The sequence below is a fragment of the Aythya fuligula genome, chromosome W (genome assembly GCF_009819795.1).
Source record: "Aythya fuligula isolate bAytFul2 chromosome W, bAytFul2.pri, whole genome shotgun sequence".
Classification (NCBI taxonomy): Eukaryota; Metazoa; Chordata; class Aves; order Anseriformes; family Anatidae; genus Aythya; species Aythya fuligula.
Window position 1 is genome coordinate 14,958,714 of NC_045594.1, and position 22,797 is coordinate 14,981,510.

Consider the following 22,797-nt stretch of genomic DNA (forward strand, 5'->3'; position numbering starts at 1 on the left):
ATTGGTACAGGGAGCTATTATTATTCTACATCAGGGCCAGCTGCAGCACCTACTGCTTTTTGGCTACGTGTCTGTGCCCCACGTTGCGTTTCCACAATGGGATGAACTCCTTGCCCTCACTATAGAGTGGGCTTGAACGAAGCAACTCCTGCTTGTCCTTGCCTTGTGCCCTGCAGTGTACAGGGGCTACTGGCAGGAGTATGCTGTGGGCTACCGGACCGCTCCGCTATTTCCAACGCCATACACTTACAACCTATGGTCTGCTGAGCCAGTACCCAATGGGACACTTTGTGGGTTGTTCCTGCCTGCTGCTTGCCAGGGAAGGAAGCTGACTACCATCCGTATCAATGCCACCGTGCAGGCAGGTATCAATCTGACACATGAAACACACTTGTCATCGGACGGCACCACGCATGCGACGGAGGACGGAAAAGAAGCCGTTCTGCCGGGGACGCAATTGTGCGGAAGACAAAATAAAAGAAGAGCAGCGTGACGCAGAACAGAATTGGCTGGGGGCAACTTTCGAGGGGCTAGGCTTTCATCTAGAAGGATGGCTTAAATCACTTTTGCAAACAATATTGCTACCAGTAATAGTATTCATTGTGATAGGGCTAGTATATGCATGTATAAAAGCAAAAACAGCTAAAAGCAGTATAATGAATTGCAGCCTGCTGACCATTCTCACCAAAAATCATGAAGGGTTCCCATTATCACCACCTGTTCCTGGGACGGATACTCGTCCCTAAATAGTTATGATTAAATCACGCTTAGCGTAACGGGTTAAAGGGGGTGCACTACTGCATAAAGAGGGGGGAGATGTGGGGTTATTCTGGGTTGTGCCTGCGTGCACGAGGGGAAGTGTTTGGGGGTGCCTGCGAGCACAGTGGGAGGGGTCCTGGGTTCCTGGGTGGGAGGCTTTGACACTATATAAGATAATGTCACGCAGCAATAAGTTGGCTTACGGCACAGAACGCTGGTCGTTGTGTCTGTTTGTCCTGGGGCTTTCGGTTGGGTTATCCGACAGCCCAAAGGCCGAGTTGTTTGACAACTTAAAGTGAGACATACATGTATTGTTCCCACGACTAGCCCTGGAATTCTCCGGTGTTTGTAATCAAGAAAAGGAATGGAAAATGGAGACTGTTATAAGTCATGGAGGACATTGATAGTAATAGACTTAAAGGATTGTTTGTTGCCTTTTCTGATTGTACATATGTAGAGGATGTATAGGCATACTCGGGTTTAGTATGTAAAAGCAACGTTCTGTATATTTAGAATGTTCGAAGTTCTCGTGTGCGTGTTGGTGGAGCGTAGACTCCCTGCACACCCAGCGCTGTTTACTTGCCCTTTTATAAATATTACTAAATTCAGATTGAGTTGAGACTTCATTTATAACATTACACAACTTATCTTGGCTTAAGCAATTGTTTATAGGAACATGTATCTTCCTTATAGTAGTATTCTTAACTTGTATATTAGTAGAGTGTACATTTTCGTGCTGCATAAAAGGACTAGGTGATTATGAAATTTGGAAGTGTAACAAAATCAAGCACCTTGTAGAAACTGGTAGGAATTTTATGAAAACTTTGAATCAAGGAGTGTTATAAGCAAAAGAATTTGCCTAGGATAAAGCAAAGGGGGGACTTCAGACAGGGAACAAGATAAAGGATGTTGATTCCTAGGTCTTAGCTAGCACAATTGTATGTTAACAACCCCAAAGATAAGGGAGTAAAAGACTGTGCATAGATAATGGAACCAGAAAGAACTGGCTTGACCGCTGATGTCTGTCAAAGAAAGTAAGGGTCAGGAATTTAGAAGACTTCATCAAGAAGTCTCTTCAAGATTTAGAAGCCTTCAAGAGACCACCAGAGTACACAGGATGACTACCCTAGGACTCCAGTATGCATGTGAATAGGGGCAGGAACCTACATTAATGATTCTTCCAGAGAATGAAATGAATATGTATTTGTCCCACTAATATAAACACACTGCCAGTAACCCTTAGTGTGTGTGTATTAGGCGGAGCGTTCCCCCTCCCACCTGGTGCCATAATGAAGAATACCTGCTTAATAACTTTGGTTGAAAATGGTTGATATTGATAAAGAAGGGGGAGATTTGGGAATGTGGCCATGGGGGTCAGAAAGCCCCGTGGTTGAGATAACATTAGACTCTTAAGGATGAAGCCATCAGGAATATAAAAGAGTTTAGAGGGAACAAAGAAGGGTGATTCAGGAGACTCCATGCAGTCTCAGGGTTTCTTGTTCTCCAGCCATTAAGGCATGGAGGTTTCTAGGTGTTTGCTGTTGTTGTTACATTCAAAGTTGTTTGACCAATGAAAAGTTGTTTTGAAAAGAACTGCTGTGGAGAGAAGGGTATAAGAGGGGAGCCTGCCCTCAAGATAAAAAAAAAAAAGAAAAAAGGAAGGCAACACGATGAAGTTATGTCATCAATAAAGAAGCAGGAAAAAGGAGTGAAGAGGAACAGGCTGGCAGAATGGAGACCAGGACGGGAACAGGCACTTTGATCGCCTCATGAAGATAGGTTCGGCCAAACTCAGCAAACTGCTCAGAGAAGCTCGTACAGAAAGTCGCTGGAAATAGGTGCACTGGAGCTGGAGAGAAGCTCGAGCTGAGAGAAGCAGACCTGTGCACACAACTGCCTCTCACTGGTAAGCAGTTGCGCATTATGGGGAATCATACGTCCTTAGGAACAAAGACTGTCCTGGTAACCTTACAGCTTATTCTCCTTATTAACAATTGGACAGTTTATGATCCTGAAATATGGGACCAAACTGAGGTCAAGGTGTGGGACTCTGTAACTAAAAATGACAAGGTTGCGGTGGGATTGCTCAGCACCTGGCGAGCAATCTCTGAGGCCTTAAAGAGGCCTGTGGGACCACAGTCAGAAGCATGTGGTTTGCCAGACAGTGAGGGAGCTGTGGGCTCCTTTACTGATCCGACTGCTATGCCATCGGCCCCTCTGCTTCCACAGCCATCGAAGGCTTTTGCTGTTATGCCCCCTGTTGACCTGAACATGCCTTTTGACCCAGGCCTATTGGTCTTGAAAAGGAGATGGATATGCTTTTCTTCGATCCCGGGAAGAACGGGATACATAAGGCCTGAAGACCGAGTTGCTTGACAACTTAAAGCGAGACATATCGCTCAAAAGGAATGGAAAATGGAGACTGTTAAGTCATGGAACTTAAAGGATTGTTTGTTACCTTTCCTGATTGTACGTATGTATAGGCATACTCGGGTTTAGTATGTAAAGCAATGTTCTGTATATTAAGAATGTTTGATGTTCGTGTGTGCATTTTGGTGGAGTGTAGACTCCCCACACACCCAGTGCTTGCCTTTTATACCTTTTAGAAATATTTGTTTTATAAATATTACATAATTCAGATTGAGTTGAGACCTCATTTATAACATAGGGAAATTTAAATATTGAATGTCTAGGGAATTCAAATATTATCTCAGTCTTTAAGAACAAACCTTTGTGGAATTTTAAAGATATTTCCAGTAAAACAGAAAGAAAATATTTACTTGGGTCTTCTGATTATAGCATCTCAAAAGGTTATTGTGCTAGTTTCAGCTGAGATAGAGTTAATTTTCTTCTTAGTAGCTGGTATGGTGCTGTGTTTTGGATTTAGGATGAGAATAATGTTGATAACACAGGGATGTTTTAGTTGTTGCAGAGCAGTGCTTACAGTAAGTGAAGGATTTTCAACTTCTCATACCGCCCTGCCAGGGAGGAGGCTGGGGGTGCCCAAGAAGCTGGAAGGGGACAGAACCAGGACAGCTGACCCAAACTAGCCAAAGTGATATTGCATACCATATGACATGATGCTGAGCGATAAAAACTGGGGGGAGTTGGCTGGGGGAGGGCTGCTGTTGCTCAGGGTCTTGCTGGGCATCAATCAGCTGGTAGTGAGCAATTGCATTGTGCATCATTTGTTTTGTGTATGCTTTTTTGTTGTTATTGTGTGGGTTTTTTCTTTCCTTTCCTTTTTTTTTTTTTTTAATTTCTTATTAAACCGTCCTTATCTCAACCCACACGTTTTTGCACTTTTCAATTCTTCCCCCCATCCCACTGTGGGGTACAGAAGAGAGTGTGCAAACAGCTGTGTGATGTTTAGCTGCCTGCCAGGTTAAACCACAAATTATGTACATTTGTATTACTCTGCACATCAGAAAACAAAACAAAACAAAACAAAAAAACAAAAAACACACATTATTGAGAAAAAATGGTTTAAGAGTTGCTATTGTCTTATTTGAAAGCATACTGATAGCTATTATTTGTTGTGAGTTAGAAACGTATGTATCCTTTCTTAGCACATGTTCACGTGCAAGCAAAAGTAGTTTTTCTTTGACAATTTATTCATTAGAAAAGAATTTATTGCAATATAAGCGACTACAAATTAGAGTGAATATTTGTTCAGTAGTACAGCTGTCACACAAAGAATAACTTGAACTGTGAGTATACCTAACTGCTGTTTGACTTGTAACTGCATTTACAATGTTTTTTGCTTTCTCCAAGGTACTTTAAAAGGTAATTACCAGTTTGAACTTAGTTATGTAGTCTTTTTCCATGATATTTTTAAAAAATATGGAAGCTTTTCACTTAATTGTGCAAATTTAAATGTTATGATTATGCTTTATAGGCATAAAGTAAAAATGCATAGTTAAGCATGAACATAAACATGAATTTAAACATGAACATTATTTTACCTTTTTCAATTTTAACTTTTTAGCTTCAGTAGTAGTTAAGTTTTATCCTGTTAGGATGCTTTAAAATGGAATATTTAGAAAAAAAAGTAAGATTTGATCAAAAACTAGAATTTGAGCATGTGTTCAAGTTTCTGTAAAATTAGAACTGACTTTGCAGGGGAGTGCCTCTTAAGTGGAATAGAAGTTAGCATTTCTATAATAATCAGTTATCCAAGTTAGGAGTATGAACTGCAGGGTGACATCCTTGATGAGGATTAAATCATCACAAAAGTGAAATTTGACAAAAGATAATGTGGAACTCTGCTAAGATCTTCATGAAGAATGAAAATTTGGAGGTGGGGCAAACTGCTGAAGGAATTGTACATCTTATTTTTAATAGAATTATGATTACATTTTCAGCATTAATAATTTTATGTACTGTTTTTCATTATTCTTTAAGACTGGTTATGAGATTTTACTTGTATGATTGCTGTTTGTCTCTTTTGGAACTCTATCATACATGGACTGCTCTATGAGCTTTCATTGTTCGTGGAGACATTTCTCTTTGGTCACTGTCACTAATCTAAGGGTGGATGTTGTTTTCTGCAACTGATTTTTCATTTTTTAGAAATTGCATGACTAGTATGTTTTAAAGTATATTTTACTGCCATTTAATTAACTAATCCAGAAAATTATTTTGGAATTAGCTAACATTCATGAAAATTTTAATCAGGCAACCTTCAAAATATCATTTTAGGAATTAATATGTATATCATAACAGGCTAAAATAAATAAATATAATATACATTTATCACCAATGTACTGTTGTAAAAAACACTCATGTTTTTTTATTTGAAACTGTTTTGTTTTTTAATCTGAGTAGAATAAAACTTGTGTAATAATGTTTTAGTGGTTTGAAACTGTGAAATAGCTTACATGACTTTATCTGAACAACTGATATTCACTAGCGGAAATCTTTCCATGCAAGTTGCATTAAAAAACTGAGGAAATGCAAAAAGTATATTTAATCTGTTTTCTACTTTAAAGGCTATCCCTTTTATTACTTTTACCTTTGCATATAATTTTTCTTGTGTTGTACTAAAAAGGAATGTTAGAAGAATATTGTCACTACAATATGTCTTTAAAAACACTTGAAGTCAAAGATACCTGTAAGTGCAGAGGGAAGTGAAATTTCTTTCAGGTGACAACACAGGTTAGGGAAAACAAATGCCTTGAAGAATTTTAATCAACCATCACTAAAGTTTCCACTAACTTATTCCTCCTGTGGTAAGGGAATTATGTTTACTGTTCCGCAGAGAGCAACAAAGTAGCAAAGCTATAGTACTGTCAGGTAACATTGCTCTTTGAGACCTGATTTAGGGTTTTAACATGAGTTTTGATGTTCATTGTTGCACTAGGTAAAATAGTTCTTTTGGCTTAAGCAAGCTAGGTTTGGAAACTGATATTATGAAAGCAACCTTATACAAAATGTTGAAAGTGTTTTGTTACTTTTCAATGTTTTTTTTTTTTTTTCTTTTTCCAGTACAATAGAATATGCTTTATACCCTAATTTGAAAAATGTGCACTAAACTGTATGTATTAGAATTTATTGCATCTTTATAATTTTAATTTAATTAATATATAATAATATATTGCCTTCTTAAAGCATACAGAGTAGAATTTTGAGTATGTACTTGTTTAATACTATGTTTGTATCTGTGTACAGAAAGCATAGAAACAATGTGGGACCAAGCAAACCTATTTCTCAGCCACGAAGAAACATTGTAGGCTGCAGAATACAGCATGGCTGGAAAGAAGGGAGTGGACCCGTAACACAGTGGAAGGGCACAGTTCTTGATCAAGTTCCTGTAAATCCCTCTCTCTATCTTATAAAGTATGATGGATTTGATTGTGTGTATGGATTAGAACTGCACAAAGATGAAAGAGTTTCAGCACTTGAAGTCCTTCCAGACAGAGTTGGTAAGAGGTTATTCCTATATATGCATATATTGTAATTTAATATTAAATGTTCTCCACTAATCTCTCCTGACTTTCCCTGAAGATAACATCAGAATATTTAAATTTTATTAAATCACATTTTGTCACTTTGCAGATAATCCAAATTTTCACAAAGTTCAAGTTTACCCTAGTAATTACTCGTTTATGAATGGAGTAAGATCTTGTTTTTCCTGACTGCAAAGAGATCAGTAGTAGTCTCTAGAATGGGGTTAGGGGTGACCAAACCCAACACTTTCATTAATAATTTCATAGAGCTGCTCTGTGATTAGCCTCTCTTCCTCCTCTCCCCTCCCCCCCACAATACAAATATTGAAAATACAGACATTATTTATTGCTATGGCCTATATTGGTCTCCCTTTACCTTGCATTATAACAGTTTGTTTAATCTGGACCGGGAGGTGTACAGTGCTGGAAAATGTTAATAAGTTTTAACATGTTAAAATAATTCCTAAAGTTCTGCAGATTTTTATTCTTCAACTATCTGGAATAGACAGTATTTGATTTATATGTGAATTGACTAACTTTCAAACAAATTTATTAATGAATCTGGATAAATATTATTTTTGACAAAGACTTACATCTGTATTTTTTCAATGGATTTATGAACTTATGTCATTTCAGCTTCATCTCGAATTAGCGATGCCCACCTGGCAGACACAATGATTGGCAAAGCTGTGGAACATATGTTTGAGACAGAGGATGGCTCAAAAGATGAATGGAGGGGGATGGTCTTGGCTCGAGCTCCTATTATGAACACATGGTTTTATATTACCTATGAGAAAGATCCTGTCTTGTACATGTACCAGCTCTTAGATGATTATAAAGAAGGTGACCTTCGCATTATGCCTGATTCCAGTGAGTAGGACAGTTACTTACTTCTTTTAGAAAGTGGCATCTCTCTTTGTGTTGTTGTTTGGCTTATGGTTTATTTATGGAAAAGAGAGATGACAAACAAGGGTCTTGTTTGTTACTCCCTTTTTTACATTTTCTTAAAAGTATCAAAACTATAGCACAACAGAAAATACACATGTATTAACTCTTGAAATATTTCACTTGAATCAGTGGTGAAGTATGCAATAAATACAGGAAAATACTGTTCTGTAGTCATGCCTAATTCTGATGGATGTACATACTTTCGTGGAAGAGAGAACGTTTGGAGTTTTTTAACTGGAAACTGACAAACTAGAAGCCTTCCACTGTTGTTTTCTTATAAAAGTGTCACAGCTCCTTGACAGGCTCTGGATTTGGATTTCTAAAGCAGTTCTTCTAAGGATAATGTTTTGGGGATAACTAAAACAGGCAGATTAATTTAGTTTGAGTGGGCATCTTCAGTTTGGAAAGTTATTGAGTAGTTCTTTAGAGGAAAGAACTTTTGAGAACTCATTTTCTCTCACGTTTAAACACAGTAACAGGAAAAATGTTTCAATAGGTCAGGAGGGATATTTTTTCTTCCCTTCTTGAAGTGAAAATTATTGGTGATATTCCTATTAATATAGAAGGATTTTCACATAATCAATATCGTTCAAGAGATTTGGATAGCCAGTATATATATATATATACATATATATATATATATATATATAAAATAAAAAATAAAAAAATTGTCAAAAATATTGTACTCTCCCTGCACCTAAAAAGCACTTCTCTGACAGAGAGGCAATTTTAGCTTTAAAGTGAATTAATAATTAGATAATTAGCGTTTGGTTATGCAATGCACTACATAAATACTAGTTAAAATTAATTCATCGAGTTTGAGACTGTCTTCCTTCAGATCTAGCACTGATGATAAATAGTCTTACGGCTGAGTGAACAGGTGGCACTTACTTGCGTAGCCTCTGTAGTAATCTTACATCTTTAGATTTATTTTTTTTCAGTCTACCAAAAAATAATATATCTGTGGCTTGAAAAAAGTGTATATGTATTTTGTACATGCTCACATTTAAACTGGATTGTGGGATGTCTTAAATTATCCTCATGAACATATTGATTACTTACATCTGAAGTCTTATGTGTTGTGAATGGTTTGTTGTGTTTTCCTTAAAAGTTCTGTTTAATTAGTTTTTACAGTAGTGATTACTATATTAGAAAAGCAGGTGTCTAACATAAATTCTTATGAATTTAATGAGTTAGAAAACAAAATTACCTTTTAAGCTATAAGAACAGCAAACAACATTAATAGCAAAAGCAGTACAAAAATCTATGATATTACTTAGAGATCATGCTCAAAAGTTTAAGAAGGATAGTAACAGCAAGTTATGCAAGTATTTATTTTTGCTACATTACCATATATTTAATTGGGGAAGGATGAAACTCTTCCTCACTAATATCAGGTTTTGTATACAACATTCTAAATTTCCACCTTAAAAAATATTTACTCTTCCTAATGCAAAGTTCTCATTGTTAGTGAGGCTCAGTGTATTTTCTTCTCAGAAACTGACATGTTGAAAGAATAAAAGAAAAAGTGAAAATTATCATGCAGTTTTATAAGAAACAGAAAAGCTATCTTGCTTGAGTTAGAATTTCTGATGGTAGGAAAACAAACATACATTCAATAACTATTGAATGGGGAACTGATAATGAGTTCATGTGAAGGGAATGAAAGAAGGTAATTACGTAATAAACATGGGTTTTTTCTTTTTCTTTTGAGGATTTGTAGTGAGCAAGCTACAACCCTCATCATATCAGAGCAACAACTACAACCTAACACTGTACTACCATCTTACAGGTGATTATACACAGTTATAAAAAAAGATGCATTCTGTCCAGTATTTCATCATGGGCAACCAAAGGCAGGCTATTGTCTTTCAGTTCACAGCTTCTCAATCTAGTACTTAAGCACTAAATATCTGAGTCATAAATTTTCCTTGTATTTTGAACAGTGAGCAGATTTGCAACACAAAAATAATATATCTGTGGCTTGAAAAAAGTGAGCCACAAATTAAAAAAACTTTCTTTAGGAATAAGATGGTCACAAATAAAGCAAGCTCTTTCAAAGCAGGCATCTCCAAGTAATGTGTTCTCTGTGTAAAACCTTAACAAGGATTGTAAGGTATTTCTGCTTTTAATAGTTCTGCTTTGTTTTCTTATAAGGGAATAAAATAAGGGAAAAGGCCTATATGCTTTCCACATTTAAGAATTAATTGTTTTTCATGTGCTCTTTTTTCCCTTCATGCTCATCATGAGGTTATCTACTATTTACTTCTGTTTTCAAGACACTCCAAAGTATGAACTCCCTTCCCTGAATCTGGATCTTTTTCAGATAATGTGAATTGTGTCCTTAAAGATTTTGCTAGAAAAGCAAATAATGTTGTTAGACTTCAGCAACAGCATCCATTCCAGTGTGAAATCAAAAGCCCCTTTTAACAGCCTTATTGATTAAGGAGTTTACACTTAACTTAGAAGATGTGGTTTTATTGCACTGGCATGCTTGCATTGGCATTTTGAATAAAGCATGTGGGGAGAGGGACGCCTAGCATGCCTGCCTTTTTGTTAGAGACTCAGTGTCTTGTTCTGCTGGGGGTTTAAATTTAATTATCTACAAATATATTCTGTAACTAGCGTGTAAACCTTCATGTCAAAAAAATTACTTTTCTAACCAAATGAAGTGCTGTTTCTGACTTCATAAAATTGAAGATAGCATTACCTTAAAGAAAAAAATAATAATTCTGTGACTGTACTTTCTAGAAGCATGGCAGTAGTTAGGTGTTTGTCTGAACAACTTGTTTTAGACATACTCTGCATTTTAAACTTGTGATTATTTCTCATAACTTTTAAAGACTGCAGTTTTCTCTATTGAAAATAAATCTATAAATGTCTACCAAAGTACGCTGTATTTTTGTGTTACAGATGATTCACCTCCTGCAGAACGGGAACCAGGAGAAGTTGTGGACAGCCTGGTAGGCAAACAAGTGGAATATGCCAAAGAAGATGGATCAAAAAGGACTGGCATGGTCATTCATCAAGTAGAAGCCAAACCATCTGTCTATTTCATCAAGTTTGATGATGATTTCCATATTTATGTCTATGATTTGGTGAAGACATCCTAGACATCAACATGAACTTTTGCCAAATTTGTAGAACTATTAAATGTAAAATTTGTAGACACAAAGACTTGACTGCTTTTCAGTTAAATGAAAGCTTAAATGTCCCTGTGAAGCCACAGTCTCTGTCATCAAAACTGTTGTGTACTGAATGATAAAAACATTTATGTGAACGTGATACGTTTTGCATAAGAACTCCTTTTCTTGAAGGAAGTCAATATATTTGGGTGGGAGGGAGTTAAAAGCAAAGAACAGCTGCAAAATCAAGCTGTATAAAGTCAATCTAGTATTGTAATCTATTTTTTTTTTCATAGATTTTAACTTTCTTCAACGTTGCACTCACCTGTTCAGCTGCCACATGGAAATGTAGTTTGCTATTTTCGATATACCTTCTTTTGTAACATTAAATTTAATTTCTTGGCTACTGGCAGTCCTTTGTTTTCCAGGTTGATACAGAAGTGACTTTCCTGAAAGGTTTGAATGGTTTGTGCAGCAGTAAGGAGTGCCTAACACAAGTAACATTACTGTGTTTCTACACTTTATTTAACATTAAGCTTTTTAAGAATTTGTGGTACATGGAAATACTTGTGCGTTTTTAGTAGTCACAGAGCAGTTGAATATCAGTTGTTTGACTTAAGCACCTTTCAGTGTAAACGCTTTAAAGTATAAAAATATATTTAATCTGTATAACCAGTTAATTAGAAAATGCAGGTTAATGGCCCAGTTTTTACAAGTTGTAGGAACCAGTAAAATAGACACAAAAAAAGCTGCCTTCAATCCTAAATGTTGTACTTTGTTTTGTTATACACATTTCTTAGCAAAACCCAAGTGTTTGGTGCCACAAGTTTAACAGTATATATACTACTTAAGAAGACTTTAGACTATGCATTGGCAATCTCTAGTTTCTCATTTAATATCAGAACCTAGCAAACTGGATATTTGTGTGTGGATTTAGAAGCCTAAGAGTAATTAATCTTTTACATGGTAAATACAATCATGGGGGTGGGGGTGGGGCCCTTTTACATTGAAGACCTCCTTTAGAGAAGGAGAAGCGTTTGTTGCCTTCTGCTCAGTCTGCTATATTTCTTTCCTTTGCTTTTTTTTTTTTTTCTTTTAATTTTCTTTTGTTCTTAACCATCTTGGTTCAAGAAGGCATGTTCCCAATGTATTGTTTTTCTGGCTTTTCCATGTAAGAAGTGACCAGACAAATCTACAGCTTAAACCCATTGTTGCCTTTGGTGGTATACTTGCTTAGAGGTATGCTATTAACGTGAATTTCATTCTATGAACACTAGAATTCTGCATGCCAGTGGTATACTATCTAATGGAAGCTATAGGCAGTCTCAGTGGTTCAGTCATCTGCATTAGATTGTGGATGTAAATAGCAGCCCACAACAGACAAATCCTTCCACAGTTTTAATCTTGCAAGTTGGTTCTAAATCAAGGTTATGTTGTTGTTGTTTAAGTGTAGCAGCTTTTAAAAGCTACAGAGCTGCAACAAGGATAAGCACAGCAGCAAAATTATCATGCTTACATTAAAGCAGAGCTCTACAAGGTTCAAAGTACAGCTTCACAGAAACACAGTACATGAGGACAGTCAACACTGTTGATGGAAAGAAGGAATACATAGGTATCCAACTTTATGCAGTTAGTGGAAGGATGCAGGAGAAGTGCTGTTACTCAGAGATCTGACCTTTATTGTGGGTATCCTTGATACCAAGAACTAAGTGGTTTAAGACCCCTTCTGTCCTTTTCTTTGCCTGATTTCATATTTTAGCCTTAAGGCCTGTGCCTCATTATGCTGTTTAATGGTAATACCATATAAATATACCTTAATCCTTTGTCCCTTGCTACTATATTGCATTCTGTACAGTATTTCATCATGGGCAACCAAAGGCAGACTATTGTCTTTCAGTTCACAGCTTCTCAATCTAGTACTTAAGCACTAAGTACCTAAGTCATAAATTTTTCCTTGTATTTTGAACAGTGAGCAGATTTGCAACACAGTGCTTTCATCCTGCAGATCTGTTATGTGCTTTCTATTGACTCTTACGAGTCCTGCATGTAAATCTTAAAGCTGAGCCTGGCTCCGTGAGCCCCAGTTGATATTTGTGGCACAAGAATGAGTGAGTGTATTGATTATACACAAGATACATGAATAACTTAGTACAGTGAATTTTGGGCTATACTTCTAAGGAATACAAGGTTTGTTTTGAAATAGCTGAGGTTTACTGGAACACTTTTAGCATTAAGCTTACGTGTGGGTTTTATGCAAGACACTAATACAACACTTATTTTGCTAATTAGAATATAATCTCTAAACTGTCAAATTTATGGCAGTTTTTAGATGTCATTGTCTGTTGCATGATTTATTCTTTTAATCTTTTTTCTTAATTTTGTTATTGTTGTTAGGTTGTGATTTTTTTGTTGTTTTGTTTATTTTCTATAGCTTAAACCACCTTTTTGTAGCTTGAGATTAATTCCACTCCCTGCCATCTGCTTGGGCTTTGTTTTAGGCTCATGTTTCAGATCTGCATGCAGTGCTTTCATTAACCTGGTTGTTGGTCCCTTGTTCTAGGGGTGCAACATTACTTTCCAAATTTATCATAGGGCTTGTGATGGCACAAGACATGGATCTTTGTATAAAAGTTATTGGCCTCTCTCATTTACCTGCTGTAGTATTGTTATGTATTGTGTGCGTGATGTCAAGCTGCCAATTAAAACTTTTAAAAAGGAAAAAAAAAAAAAAACTTAAAACCAGGCCATCTTTTTTTTTTTTTGCATGCTTAGAATGTTAGAACGTTCAATGTAACAAACTGAATTTGCATGTTATAATGTTTAGGTTTGGGTTTTGTTCTTTTTTTGTGTGTGTGTTCAGTTTTTTGTGAATTTGCTTATTGTGCTGTTTTAATGGTTGTTAGTAGGATTAAATGCGCTGGTGAAGCGAGCATGGTGCCAACAGAAGGTAATTTTCCAGTTGTATGTGTCATACAGCATTTGAAGGGACCACGTATTCTGTTCAAGAACAAATAAAATCACAACTGATTAGTAAAACACTACATTTTTTCTTTTGAATGCCAAACCCTAAAATAAGTTGGACTGCATGAAGACTGAAATACTTTGGGGAAAATCCTATTTATTGCAATAGGCATAAGCCTTCTTTAAATGAATTATTTAAAAGGGGAGGCGTTATCTTCAGACAGAATATATTACAGATGATTCAGGGAAAAATTATTATAAAAGCAGTTTTGGGTTCCTTAAAAATGCTGTGCTTTTTGTATTTTACATCTTTCATTAGTGCAATTTGGATGGTTCTTGGTATGTGTATAGTTCAGAGGTCTTTGTATTCACATTTTAAAATTAGGTAATGACTTCATCTTTAGAGCTCGATTTCATTATTTTTATTTTATTTCGAACAACGTAGACAGTTCCCTGTTTTCTGCATTTAGAAGTATGAACACTTTAAATCTGTTACTTAATTCTGTAAGTAATTTTTATAATTATGATGTAACTCTATCCTTAAAACGTTTAAAATAAATCCTTTATGTGCAACTCATGACTGTAAATTTTGTTCTCATGAGCAAAATGTAGTGATGTGACTTCAGACTGTGAAAAAGCAGTTTCTTCATTTAAAAAAAATAAATTTAAAACAACTTAGTATTTCAATGTTGAGCCAGTATAACACTTTCCCCTATGAAATAAGTTTGCTTGCTTAGCCAATTTATTTTTCTTTGTCAAGTAAGTAGGAACACTGATAAGATAGAATTCAACTGAGGTAAAGCATAATGTTTAAACTGTATTTCACCAAAGGCAGAAAGATTCCTCTTCAGGTGGTTATGTAAGTGTGAGGGAGCCTCTATTTCCAGAATGCACTATAGCTCAAACTGTTAGCAGTAGTTCAGCAGTGGGGTACAGTAGAAGTGTTTGTCAGTGTTTAAGTGATACTGTTACCATAAAAGTCAGTCAAAGAAACTCTCTAAGGCTCAATTTGGAGTTTTAAAAAGCAGGCATTCTTTAATTGCGGTGCTGGAAGCACAGGGGATCACTCCACCTAATGTGCATGCCGAATTGTTCAAGCTACAGGGGTTATATACAATCAAAACATACATATTCATTGGATTTCCAAGAAATATTTAACATATTCATGCTATTTACTGGAATTCATTAAAATATATAAACGTCTCTGACATACGTGTCTGATTCCACTGGTGTTCTTTTGGGGGGTCTCTGGTGGTTGTCAGTAGTCTTCCTCACTATGTTCGCTGGATTGCACAAGAACCCAGTTCTTGCACGTGCTCAGATCATCAGATTATTTCTTATCTTGTTTAAATTTAGGCATGCATAATAAGCTAAGTCATTTATGTATCCAAGGATCTATGTATACCATGAGTTCCTCACCTATTCTTTTCAGACACATCCTCCAGGCCTGGGTTACCTTGTTCCATTCCCCTATACTGAGATACAATTATGTATGGTCTTACAGATAAGGCTGACTAATTAGTGAGTAAAGTAGCATCAGACATACAAAGTTTCTAGTCTTCCTTCTATCTAACTAAACACAGAAGAGATTTGGGCTGTCTGTTCATAAAACATTTCAGATTTGGTTCTATTATTCTACCAGGGAGAGAACCACATGTCCTTCTGACTCAGTATCAATCCCTTTTCTTTTGAGGGTTTGTAGTGAGCAAACTACAACCATCATCATATTAGAGCAACAACTACAACCTAACACTGTACCATCTTACAGATGATTATACACACAGTTATAGAAAGATGATCAAAATAATTCTTGTATTCAAGACTAATGTCCTTTCTAGTAGATTAGCTTTGAACAGCAGATGCAGATACATTGTACCAATACATATATGCAAATTAAAAATCAGTAGCGTAATTATTACAACTAAAATTCTCTTCACCCATAATTTTAAATCAGGAAACCAGGATGTCATCCAATTCCATATTTTAAAAATTCCAAATGATGTGTCATTCTGTTGAACCTCGTAGGATTTTGGTCTGCTTCCAAATTTCATTCAAGTCTGTCATCATTTTTCCTGTCTGATCCACATACCACACACCTACTTGTATTAAGGACTGTACATACGCCTCCCTTGCGAGGCTAAAAGCATATCCATAGGCACTCTGTCCTGTAATGAAATTTCTGCTAATCTCTCGTTATAAAGCCAATATTGCATCAGTGGTCTGATTCACAATTTTTCTATTATAAATGTTTACAATAACCTTCTCTAATTCACTAACACCTATTATCCCTTTTTTGTCTGAGCCAAAATTTCTGACCCAAAGTCCTCAATATTGTTATATTAGGTACTACTGCTCCCAAGGTACAAATTTCCAACCAGTTATAGGGCAATGCTTTCCTAGATGTCTTTCCACAGATCTAGAACCACCCCTTTCCTCTGGGAACAGGCCATGAGGATAGCTTCCCATGTACTATGGGAATAGAGTTTTCTATAGTCCAATTACAATTGGTCATATGTCCTACAAATATATTTTCCCATTTGCAGTCTAACATCAGTTCTTTTAGGAGGGTTACATCTTTGAAAATATGATAAGGTTCAATAAGGTTCCTGAGAATCTATATTATCTATTTCCCATTCCTGAGTCTCTACTTCAATGGATACATTAAAGGGGGGGGGGGGGGGTCCCAGTCCATAACTTCCTCCAACTCACATTAGTGGAAATTGGGATAACAACCAAGGTTACCCCCACACACACCAACTTTTTGGCATGTTAAAGGAAGTGTGCACAGACCCAACAAGCAGTTTGATTTGCTATTTTCATAGTCCCTTCTATCAGCTCAAAATGAGTATTTTGGTCCCATGGGTTTGCTGATTCAATTAATTTGCTTATTGTACTTATCCCCACTGTATACATCCAAACTATGTCCATGAGATTGTTACTGTAAAAGTTGGTCAAAGAAACTCTCTAAGACTCAATTTGGAATTTTAGAAAGCAGGCATTCTTTAATTGTGGCGCTGGATGCACAGGGGATCACTCCATCTAGTGTGTGCCGAATTGTCCAGGCTACAGGGGTCATATACAATCAAAACATATATATTTGTTCGCTTTCCAAAAAAAAATTAACATATTCACACTATTTCCCAGAACTTGTTAAAGTATGTGTGCACAATTGTTTCTACCGATGGTCTTTCATGTTCTTCCGATGTTTGTGGATAGGTCAATAGTCAATTTAGGCATGCATACTAAGCTAAGTCATTTACACAACATATGCGTACCATGAGTTTACATTTACACATACAAAGTTTCTAAACTTCCTTCTATCTAACTAAACGTAGTATTTGTCTCTATTATTCTATCAGAGAGAGATCCATATGTCTTTCTGACTCGGTATCAAGATTCTGTTCTATGGATTTTTCTAATTATTGTCTTAAGTGGTGCGGTTGCTTCTATCTACCATGATGCTGACGTCACCTTAATCTGAGAATAATGCATCCAAGGTCCTTTTCCTGCTAATGTAACTGCAGTATATGCGGTTAACAAGAATTGAAACAGTCCCTTCCACTTTTCTTCAGAAGTCCAGGATTTGACAACTCTAGGCTGGAATGTGTGTGCTGGGGAATCAAGACCTAAAGATTTATTCAACATTACGTATTCATTCAATTCTTGAAAAACTCTCCCAAGAACAATTAGTTAATTTCTCATATCATTGTCCCCTTGCACTCGCATTTCTCCTGGCAATCCGTGTATTTGGTATGGTCGTCCGTACAACAGCTCGTACAGACTGAAATGTTGTCCACAAGACTGGGGCCTGTAGGGAGTATACAGATCCCAGCTAATGCCTAATAGTCTGCTTATTTCCATAACTACCGTGACTATGAAATGTGGACCTCTATCTGATGATATTCCCAAAGGTATTCCAAATACTGGAATTTTCTCTTTTAACAAAGCTTTTACTACTTTTCTTGCCTTATTTGTATGACACGGAAAAACCTCAGGCCAACCTGTATATGTGTCCACGAGGACTAACAAATACTTTAGCCACCCTTTTTATTGGCAATTCAGTAAAGTCTATTTGCCAATACTCTCCAGGTGTCTGCCCCTCAGTACTTTTTCTAAATTGAATATTATTGTTTTTGGATAATTCCTACAACATATTTCACGCTTTTCAGTGACTGAGCCAATAGTCTCTACCATATTCCTGCTAATAACTGACTTCTGTAAATGCTTTATCAAGTTTTCTGTTTCCCCAGTGCACAGCATTATGTTCTTCTTTCACTAGACTATTCATAAAGGAATGGGGTACCACTGTGAGAAACAATCTGCAGCCAATAACACAGGCTCAGGTGAGGATCTCAGTGAAGTAGCATTTTTATTTGTGACTGCAGTGATGGGTGTCCTGCAAGCAGGAGTGCGCAGCAGTAGTGTATCATAACCTTATATCCCTATTACCCAATGCTTAATTCCTCCCGTTTCCTCATTGGCTGAATACTACAGGTTCACAAACTACTCGATGCTTGTTACTATACCATATATGTACAATTTTATTTGACCAACTGTTAATTTTTCCTTTTCCCCCCTTTTTTTCTTCGTCTCTTGTGACTCGAAGGATCTATGATTTTTGTATTTTTTGCTGTTCCGCAACAGCTTGTCTTGTTTTTCTTAGCCATCCTCCTTATTTTGGGACAGCGGGACCTTCCACTGTCCCCTTATCTGCTTAACATACCACCCACTGTTATGCCACTGTTCTGCCTGTGCAATCACTTTTGAATATGCAAGGTTGGTGGAATTTTCCACTGTAAAAACACAACTTTATTTCTCACAGTTCCCCCCTCTTCTCTTGTTACTCCTATTGTTGTTGTTTTTACTCCTCTTCACATCCCCCACTATTGAGCTTTTCCAACATTAGGGCGCAGTATTTTTCTTCGGATGTCATAGGGGATGACAGATACACAATGACGTTATTACTAGAATACTAACAAATAGTTGCTTGAGCCAATCCCATCCAGGCAACCATGAGGTCATTTTTTCCCAAATGTCTTTAAATCCCCAGGAAAAGTCATATTTGGCCACCTCATGTAAGATCTTGGTTTTCTCCCAAATATTTTTGAGTTTCAGTTCGCCCCGTTTGGTCTACATACATAGAGCAACTGGCAATAATTATAGTGCAAACCCCTCCTTGCAAGGCCAGTAATAAATCCAGTACCATTAGATTCTGGAATACCATCTTTGACAAACTTGTCACCTCCTCTTGCAATGCTCGGATTGCATCTGGACTGTTATTGTCTAATTCTTTGACTATGGCTGATATATTCACAATAGATTTTTCTAATTCACTCACACCTAACCAAGGGATAAAACACCTCACAAAACTGTGAAACACCATTCCTCTCTCCACTAGAGGATTAATTGAAGTCCTCTTGATTCTGAGTAGGTGGGTCCCAAGGAGGCCTGGGCTTTGGCTGTGCATATCCTCAATAATGGTTATGCTAGGAATTATTGCCCCCAGGGTGCAAGCTCCCTTCCAGCCTAGGGGCAACACTTTCCTGGTCCTATTACCACATAGCCAATATCACCCTTTGCCATTCAGGACTGGCCATCCGGTTATCGAATTATTCTCACTCTGTTTTTGGTGTGCATTATACATATTAGCACTTCCATAATTACCTTATTTGGTACAATATGGATAATCCTCTACCCCACCGGTAACATTTCCACACCCAGGGTCAGTATTATTGCCTCTTGATTTTCCATCAGTACGAAGAATGATATACATACTAATATAAAAAACAGAATCCCCTGGGGACACTCTAATTCTATGTAATCCAACCCTTTCCACAATTACACGTGGTATTCATTAATTTTTCCTAAGGAGAAGTTAAAAGTTAGTTTACAATTATGATTCACATCTCCTAATTTTTAAAGGTTCTTTTGTAGGAACAGTCTCCCAGGTCTCAGGGTCAGCTGATGCCTTCACCTGGATGTAATGAGTCCACCCTTTCTCAGCTGTTCTTACTGTCATCTCAGTAGTCAGGAGTACTTGGAACGGTCCGTCACACTCAGGTTGTAGCTTCAATTCCCTCCATGTTTGTATCAGAAACCAGTCTCCTGCTTGGAATGGATGGATCCGCACTTCCAAGTTACTTCCTTGATCAGGGTCAACATTTTCAATGATTACATACCTGGAAATTATCTGTTCTGGAATTACCTTAGCTACCACACTCACAGTAGCATATACTGAAGGGAAAACTTTCACCCACCATGACAAGTGATGGACTTTTAAACTTTAATTAAACTTCAATCTTGCTTATCATAAATAGGGTTTTTCTGGAGATAAACTCTTTTCTATGGCACTATAGCTAGTACTTCCTTTTCCATGCCTCTTTCTGCAGCCTGTTCTGTGGCTAAATCAGACAGCTTTATTTATTCTTTCTTGGGTGGTTCACCCCGATTCGTGAGCTTTACAATGCTACAGCAACAGGGATTTGTATGCTTTCAAGTAAACTCAAAATTTCTTACTTATGCTTTATGTCTGTCCCTTGTGCAAACAGTAGTACTCTCTCTTTCCAAATGGTTCCATGCACATGGACTACTCTGGAGGCATATTTTGAATCAGTCGAAATGTTTACACATTTACCTTTGCTTAACTTGCAAAACTTGAGTAAGGGCAATTAATTCGGCCTTCCGGGCTGATGTGCTGGCAGGTAAAGTTTGAGCTTCCACTACTGTCTCAATAGCATATCCAGATACTCTTTAAAACTGCTCCCATCCGTATACAGTTCCCAATCTGTGTCTTGCCAAGGGGTATCCTTCAGGTCGGGTCTACTTGAATAGACAGCCTCAATTGTTTATCTTCATGTAAACATGGTCTATCAGTCCCATACTGTAGTTACCATGTCCGGAACATGAACAGTTATTTTTTTGTCTCATGGTGAGCTTCTGGGCCTCTTGTATTAACAATACTGTAGCAGCCACTGCTCTCAAGTATCCAGGCCATCGCTGACTTATGCCGCTGCTCGCTTATATTCCCCCAAGTGCTGGGTTAGGACACCAAGGGCTACAGCCTGCCTTTCACAGGTGAACAGTTCAACAGACTTTTCTAAATTAGGCAGCCCTAAAGCCAGGGCTTTCATCAAGGCTCCTTTAAGTAGACTCCAACTTCCATTAGTCCACTGAAGGGAGCCGTTGGATAACAACAATTCATATAAAGGTTTCATCATCAGTCTGTAATTAAGAATCCACATGCTGTACTATCCCACCATTTCCAGGAAAGCTCTTAATTCATGAACATTTTGAGGTTCTGGGAGTTGGGAAATAGCTTCCTTCCTTTCAGTACTTCACTGTCTCTAAGTACTCCTTCGACACTGGATACCCACTGAGTCCAAGGAAATTTAATAGACTAATTGTCAGCTCCAGACATTCTTCCCGGGATTTGCCAGCTAGCAGTATATCATCAACATATTGTACCATTATTCCCTTTTTGTTGTCTTGTCTCCATAATTCCATTTTTTTTTGCTAGCTGATCTCCAAAGATGGTCAGACTATTTTTAAATAGTCTTTTTAAATATTTTTAAATACTTTGTGGTAATACTGTCCAGGTACACTGAATTTTCCTTCCCATCTCGTGTGGTTTAACCTGGCCAGCAGCTCAGCATCACACAGCCGTTCGCTCAAACTCCCCCCTTCCTCACTGGGATGGGGGAGAGAATCAGGAAAAAAAAAAAGAAAGCCTGTGGGTTAAGATAAAGACAGTTTATTAGAACAGGAAAGAAAGGAAAATAATAATGATAATAGTACTACTAATAATGTGTACAAAACAAGTGATGCACAATGCAATTGCTCACCACACGCTGACCGATGCCCAGCCTGTCCCCAAGCAGCTGGTCCCCCCACCACGGCCAGCCACCCCATATTAATTGTTCAGCATGACATCATATGTTATGGAATACCCCTTTGGCCAGTTTGGGTCAGCTGTCCTGGGTCTGTCCCCTCCCAGCTCCTGATGCACCCCAGCCTGCCTGCTTGCAGGACAGTGTGCGAAGCTGAAATGTCCTTGGCTTAGTGTAAGCGCTGCTCTGCAACAACTAAAACATCAGTGTGTTGTCAACATTATTCTCATCCTAAATCCAAAACACAGCACCCTACCAGCTACTAGGAAGAAAATTAACTCTATCTGAGTCAAAACCAGGACAAAAGGCAAATAATTTCTGTCTTTCAGTATTAAGTTGGATACAGAAAAAAAGCATCTTTTAAATCTAAAAGTGTAAAATATCCCTGTTCTTCAGTGAGAGTAGTTAATAACGTATATGGTTTTGCTACCCCAGGGTGAATATCTTGGACAATTTGATTCACTGCTCTCAGATCCTGGACTAACCTATAAGATTTCACATGAGCTTTCTTAATGGGTAAAATTGGAGTGTTATACTTAGATTCACACTTTCTCAACACCCCATATTCTAAAAATGTCCATATAATAGGAACTAGCCCAAGTTTAGCTTCTAATTTTAAGAGATACTGTTTCAATCTTAACAGTGCTGATCCTGATTTAAAGTCTATACTTATGGGTTCAACCTTTTTTGATCTTTCTGGTATTTCTACTGTCCAAGCAGTAGGAATCACCGCGTCCTCAACTTAAACCAGGATTTTTCCTTCTCCTTGTTCAGTCTCCTTTAATAAAAATATTGAAGCTTGGACAAATTTAGATTCAGGCATTAATACCTCTACCTCACCATTTTTAGATTTTATGTCAACTTCTAATGTTTCTTGGCAGGTACAAAACTGATGCTTGTGAGGTGTTAGCTTGTGGAGATTTAAATGCCCAATGACAACTGAGCAGAGAGAACAAATAACTGGGAGAGACCCAACAGCCAGATTGAGAATAGCTGTATGGAAACAATCCTCTATTGCCATCAGAGAAAAGGAGAAACTCAAGGAGAAAACAGGAGAAACCAGGAGGCCCTCTTTGGAATGCGGCAGTTCAAACATTTGAGATTCAAACAGGGTATGGGGATGTGAATGCCTGGATAGAATGGGTCAAATATACTGTCCAGAGTCTCAGC

General features: G+C 37.3%; 1 protein-coding gene across 4 annotated transcripts in view; it reads left to right on the forward strand.

The window, feature by feature from the left end:
• The window catches only part of LOC116501469 (spindlin-Z), an 85,018-nt gene extending 70,700 nt beyond the window's left edge, over nt 1–14,318 (forward strand). For 3 of the 4 annotated variants that reach the window (XM_032207053.1, XM_032207056.1, XM_032207055.1), the window contains exons 4-6: nt 6,430–6,683; nt 7,344–7,577; nt 10,569–14,318. In XM_032207053.1, coding sequence (XP_032062944.1) covers nt 6,430–6,683; nt 7,344–7,577; nt 10,569–10,768 — 688 coding nt within the window. In that variant the 3' untranslated portion in view covers nt 10,769–14,318. Of the gene's footprint in view, nt 1–6,429; nt 6,684–7,343; nt 7,578–9,369; nt 9,896–10,568 lie in introns of those variants that run through there. The other variant, XM_032207057.1, reaches the window with a different exon arrangement.
• The last annotated feature ends 8,479 nt before the right edge of the window (nt 14,319–22,797 follow it).